The sequence below is a fragment of the Phyllostomus discolor genome, chromosome 6, assembly GCF_004126475.2.
Source record: "Phyllostomus discolor isolate MPI-MPIP mPhyDis1 chromosome 6, mPhyDis1.pri.v3, whole genome shotgun sequence".
Lineage (NCBI taxonomy): Eukaryota > Metazoa > Chordata > Mammalia > Chiroptera > Phyllostomidae > Phyllostomus > Phyllostomus discolor.
The window spans coordinates 165,822,186-165,828,185 of NC_040908.2; the positions used below are offsets into that span (position 1 = coordinate 165,822,186).

The following is a 6,000-nucleotide window of genomic DNA, read 5'->3' on the forward strand; positions in this document are numbered from 1 at the left end:
GCTCCAGACCTTGCCTCTCCGGCCAGGTAACCCTTGATCCTCATGTAGCCCTGGACCCCATATGACCCTGAACTTATGTGACCCCTGAACCTGTTACTCTGACCTCATGTGACCCCTTGAAACTTCTGTGACCACCGACCCCCCACTAACCCAATGCTAGCTGCTCTAGACTTTGTCCCTCCTACCCATCAAGTTCATGGTTTCATATGACCCTGACTTCATGGAGTCCCTGGCCCCATGTGACCTCTAACCCCAGATCTCAGGTGGCTGTTGACCCCACTGATCCTTGACCCCACTGCTCTGGGCCTTCTTCCTCCTGCCTCCAACTCTTGATCCCACCCTGACCTCTGACCCTGCTGCTTGTAGCCTCACCCCTCCAGCCCACGCCTTCTGACCCCCCAGGAACCCAAGCCCCCAGTCTCACCAATGCACTGTGTCCGGGAGGGGCCCAAGCTGTGGCCAGGTGGGCAGACGCAGCGATAGGAGCCGGGGTTGTTGAGGCAGTCACCATGGCGACACATGCCGGGCATCGCACACTCATTGATGTCTGTGGTGAGTGGGAGTTTGGTCCCTGTAGTCTGGGCCGTGGGGTGACAGCAAGCTGCTCCAAGAACCTCCGAGTCCCGCCCCAGCCCCTCCTCCTCCTTGGGCCCACTGTGGGACCTCCCCCAGGGACAGCTGGCCTGCCCTCGGCCCGCAGACTCCCCTGGCTGGCTGGCGTACCCTGGCAGTGAGTGCTGTTGAGTCTCTTGTAGCCCTGGGGGCAGTCAGAGCCCACCTCGCGCACAGGCCCTGGCTTCTGCACCCCTGTGTCTGCGGAGAGAGGAGAGTGTGGCAGGGGAGGGCACTGGGGGCCTGCGGGGCGGGGAGCGAGGGCAGGGGAGGGAGACCGAGTGGGGTGTGGAGGAGTCTGTGGGCAGGGTTACAAGAAGGCTGCACCAGGCCAGGAGGCGGGAGGGTGGGTCCACCCCAGAGTAGAGTGTCCCTGAGCGCACACACTCACACTGCAGCTGGGGACACTTGTGGCACTTGCTCTGGCCCCAGGCAGTACCGATGCTCCCGCAGCAGTCCTCCTGCTTGGTGAGGCCAGGGAGGGGGTTGCTGCCGCACTAGTGGGAGGAGCACGGACGGTCACCAGGCGCCCAGCCCCCACCCCGCCTCCCTCCTGAGGCCCTTTGCCCCCCTTCTCAGCCCACAGACCCCCATGAGCTGGGATACGGCAACCCTGAGAGACCGCAGGGCCCACCCAGACGGGACTGGGATTCACTCACAAGCTGCTTGGGCAGCGTGTCCTGGAAGCAGCGACCCAGGGGCTTCTGGGTGGGCGGCCGAGGGTGCTGGGGCTTCGGGTGTGGCAGCAGGTGCTGGGACGGGGCTGGGCCCTCCGCGTTCAGCCCTTCGATGCGGTGCACTTGGACAGAGGCCTCGGGTGGGTGGTGGACGCGCACGTTCACCACGGGGGGCGGGGCCTGCACTGGGGGGCGGCACGGTGGCCTCAGGGCTGCCCTGCCCAGCGGCTGGCAGCGAGGAGCTCCTCCAGGGCTAGCCTCCGCCTGGGTCCTGCCACCCTAGCGCCCGCCCACCTCGGCCTCCCCGGTCTGCCCGTCTCGCCCGTGTCTCGCCCGGTACCTTCTGCTGAGATCTGTCCTGGCCCTAAGGGCACCAGGAAGGCCGCATGCTGGGCAGGGGGCCCCTCCCCGGGCCCGGGCGGATCAGCGATCACCTGGACCGCGTAGATGGCGTGCTTGCTGGCCATAGACTCGCTGTCTGGAGCCAGCACGCCTGCGGACAGGGCTCCAGCCCGGCCCGCTCCGGGGCCTGAACTGCCAGCGCCCCCGCCAGCTCCTCCAGCGGGCACCTGGCAGAAGCGACCCGTGAAGTCCGGAGGACACAGGCACTGGTTTCGGGACGAGCACTGGCCGCCATTCATGCAGGGCAGAGGGCACACCACTGGGGAGGGGAGGCGGATTAGGACTCTGGCCAAAACCCCCACCCCCCAGCGTCCCTCACCCAGGCCCTTCCCTCACCCATATCCTGTCTCCCCCTCCTTCCTACTTCCTTGCCACCCACTGGCTCTGTCCTCCCCGAGAGCCCAGAGCCCGGTTGTTGTGACACATCATAAACACAGTAACGGCCCCCCGTAGGTTCCCCAACAACCTTCTACCCTTGCTGGCTGCTGGAGCTGTAAGTCTCGGACTTAGATCCTAGCTAAGAGGTCATGCGACGGCCGTGTGGCCCTGAGAACGTGCTCCCCTTCCCCGCGCTTCCGCGCCCTCGTCTCTGGGGATGCTGCGTCTATTAAATGAGCAGATGCCCGTCTGAGCGCTCAGCCTGGCGCCTGGCACACAGAGCGTGCTTGGTAAGGGGTAGCCAACGATGAGGGTGGAACGGCTTTTTCCTCGAGCTTTTCCTGAAATGCCACCTCTACCTGGCACTTCCTCTTCTCAACTCCCCTCCCCCGCCCCCATTCAGTCCTCATCCCTCTCTGGGCTTCCCCCCCTCACCTTGCCATTCAGGGCCCACGCCTTAGCCCTGCCAACAATGCCCACATCTGTAGCTACAGCTCCTGGGACCTCTCGTGGGCACCTCCACCCAGGAGCCCTGTCAGAAGCAGCATCCTGCCTCCCCCATGCCCTCTGCCCACCAGGGGTCCCTGCCTGCCCCGGTCACTCCTAACTGAGCCTGGAAGCGCCATCTCTCTGCTCCCACCCTGCCCAGCTCTGGCCTCCGTCCTGTCTCCTAAGGCCACCTCCCTCCACCCCCGCCCCAGGCCCTCCGCCTGCCCCTCCCTCACTTCGAACCTTGCCACCCAGACCCCTCCTGGGCTCTCACTCTCCGGCCAAATCGACCCCAAGCAAAGCCCCGGCACTGGCACGCCCCCGCTCATGGCTGGCTTCCTTGCTGGGACATTCAAGGCTCTCCGTGGCCCAGAGCGAACCTTCTTTCAGTGCCCGCCCTGAATTTCCCGTGCGCACTGCATGCCCTGGGACTCATCTCCCACTACAAAGCAGCCACATCCTCTGCCCCCAGAGCTTTACTCATGCCGTTCGCTCCGCCTCAGAGCCCTGTCCCCACCTCCGCACGTCCAGCTCTTGCCCCTGCAGTGTCGCCCCCGTGCCCTCTCCTGAGCTGTCATCGCCCTCTGCTCCAGCGCTGCCTGGCACCGACCTCAGTTAGGGCAGTCACGTCTGCCTCCCGCACAAGAGCGGGCGCTCTGGAGGGCGCCAGCAGGGCTGGGTCTGCCCCCGCTCCGGGCTCCAGAGGAGGTGCGGGGGAATGAATGGGGTGACCGTGGTCTTTCTGTCACACACACTTCTATCCCCACCCGACATCCAGCCTTGGGACCGTGAGCTCACACACCTGCCTGCCCCAGGCGGCCCTTAATTTCCAGGGTGGGTTTCCGGGGTGGGACGGTGGGGGTGCTGCTCTCCTGAACACCTGAAGGACCTCAGAGGGTCAGCCGACATTCGTGGCCATCGGGGCCTGGCCCAGAGCATCCCAGCCCAGCCCAGCCCGCCCCGCCGCTTGGGGCCAGGACTTCCAGAGCAGAAAGGGTGTGTTCTGGGCCAGGGGGGACAGGATCCTCTCCTTCCTGCCTTCCAGTGAGTCACCCATAGCGGCGAGGGTGACCTTCCAGTGACACCCGCCCACTGTGGCCTGGGCGCTGAGCCTGGGGGATGTGGGCAGCACGGATGGAGACAGCAGCCTGGGGAGGGTGACCAGGGGGCCTGGGAGGTCCGGCCCACATACACTGTCATCACACACACACACACACACACACACACTCATGGGCTCACTCGGACACCAACACGGGTTCACACAACGCTCCCACAGAGGCTGGGGATGGGCGCCCAAGACGACAGGACAGGGAAACATGTACTCCATCACGGAGCACCGCGCCAGAGCCCGCGCACGGCCCTGCGTGCGCGCCCCAACACACCTCACGGGAACTGCGAACCGTACCGGTTCCGTGGGGCCGTGAGCGGGGCTGCGAGGACAGGAATGTGTAAGAGGGGCTGTTTTGCTGGTGCCATCCTGGGCCCAGCCTAATTACCCCGTCCAGGAGGGTAATTACCGCTGGGACACCTCCCTCCGCCTGGCCCACAGGCCCCGGGGGAAGAGGGCTGCACCCCAGGCCCGGCCCTTTGAGGGGAGATGCTGGGCACGGGATGGGCTCCGGGCGGAACTGGGGAGTCAGAGGGGCTCGTTGGCGGGGAGGCTGAGGGCCTCTGGGCAGGGCTGTTGTGAGCGTCTGGCCTCCATAGAGGCACAGAGGGGACACTGGGAAAGGGGGACTGAAGACCCAAACCGGCACCACCGACTTCCAGACCTGCACCCCACTCGCTGGGCCTCAACACCCCTCCCCTCCCAGACCCTGCCAGGAGCTGAGTCCCTCAGCCCCCGCCCTGCTGGTAGCTCCTCCTCCCAGAGAACGCAGGTGCCTACCCCCGGCAGGCCTGGCTTGGGACATTTTTAAAGACTTTTCCTTTCTTCCAGCAACTGTTTCTTGAAGGAATATCTGCCCCTTCTCCGAGATGTCCTGCCCCCAGCTCACACCCCTCAAACCCCTTGTGTGCTGACCCTCACTCCCTTCCAGAGCCCAACACCTTCCTCGGGGGGGGCGCACTGCCATCCAGGACCCCAGCGCCACCTTACTGGCGCCTCAGCCCTAACCCGGAGCTGTGAAGTCCGAGCGGCCACGCGGCCCTCCCAACTCCGGCCCCAGGACTCCAGCCTGCCAACCCCCTGATGTCCGCGAGGCCCCAGGTCCCCGGAGCGCTGCGGGGCTCTCAGCACCCCCGGCCCCCAGTGTCCTCTGGCCTGCTCTGCCTTGTACCCCGCTTGAGTCCCGGTGCCCGCCCTCCCCGCTCCCCTAGCCCGTGCCCTCTGGCCCTCACCCACGCGGAAGCCGGAGCCCGTGAGCGTGTCGGTGCTGTGGCCGTTCTCTCCGATGAGCGTCATGTTGGAGCCCTGCTGACAACTGTCCCGACACTGGCCCTTGAGACAGGTCCGCTTGCAGATCAACGGCGCAAAGACCACCTTGAAGCGCTCGCGGGCCAGCGCCCCGCCCCCGCCGGCGCCCCGCTCGCCCGCCGGCCCCCCCTCGGCCCCGCCGCCCGGGCCCAGCAGCAGCAGCAGCAGCAGCGGCAGGAGCAGCGCCAGCAGCCCCGCCGCCCCCGCCCCGCGCATCTCAGGGGCCAGGCCGCTAGCAGCCCCTCGGGGCCCGGGCATCCGGGGCCTCAAGACCCAGGGGGCGCGCCGGGACCGGGGCTATGATCCCGGCGCCCCAGGCGGGCAGCAAGCCAGGAGCCACGGGAGAGGGTAGAGAGGGCAGCGAGGGCGAGGGACAGAGGAAGCGCGCAGGGAGGGGACGGCAGGCGCGGGCGGGGGCGCACGGGAGGCCAAGAGATGGAGGCTGGACTGCGCGGAGCCCAGAAACTTCCACCGCCCGGAAAGGAACCCAGCCACGGGCCGGACCGGGGGGGCCTGCAAAGGCCCCAGCCAGAGGCAGGCGCGAGGAGGCCGCAGCAAGTCGAGGCGGAGAGGAGGAGCGAGGGGAGGAAGGCCGGGCGGCCGGCCCGCTCCGCGCCTCCCCCGGCCGGGCTGGACTCCCGGGCGGCCGGGAAGCAGGGAACGCGGGCAGGGCGCAGGGAGAAGTGAGCAGTTGTTTTCCCTGGCTGCAGCGCGGCGGCGGCGAGGGGGCTGGGACGCTGGCCTCCGGCCAGGGAGACAGTTTTTTTTTTTTTTCCTTTTTTTTTTTTTCTGTTTAAAGCGTCGCCGCTCCCGCCTGGAGAAGCAAGGGGGTGCGGGCGGGTGGAGGCTGGGGGCGGTCCCCTCTTTAGATGCCCGCCCCACCGGAACCCGCCGCCTCGCCCTGGGCCGTTGCCAGGAGGCTCTCACCTGGGCCCGCTGGCCTGGCCACCGGATTCCTCCGGGCGGGGCGGGGCGCGGCGCGGCGCGGCGGGGAGACCAGCCTAGACTTCGGCCCGCCCCATCAAA

The 6,000-nt window shown here is 67.2% G+C and overlaps 1 protein-coding gene across 3 annotated transcripts in view; it reads right to left on the reverse strand.

The window, feature by feature from the left end:
• The window catches only part of LTBP3 (latent transforming growth factor beta binding protein 3), a 16,976-nt gene extending 11,351 nt beyond the window's left edge, over positions 1-5,625 (reverse strand). For all 3 annotated transcript variants that reach the window (XM_036030212.1, XM_036030213.1, XM_028515552.2), the window contains exons 1-6: positions 4,899-5,625; positions 1,630-1,950; positions 1,272-1,474; positions 1,004-1,109; positions 724-813; positions 425-547 (exon numbers count right to left, since the gene is read on the reverse strand). In XM_036030212.1, coding sequence (XP_035886105.1) covers positions 425-547; positions 724-813; positions 1,004-1,109; positions 1,272-1,474; positions 1,630-1,950; positions 4,899-5,232 — 1,177 coding nt within the window. In that variant the 5' untranslated portion in view covers positions 5,233-5,625. The remainder of the gene's footprint in view (positions 1-424; positions 548-723; positions 814-1,003; positions 1,110-1,271; positions 1,475-1,629; positions 1,951-4,898) is intronic.
• Positions 5,626-6,000: the final 375 nt, after the last annotated feature.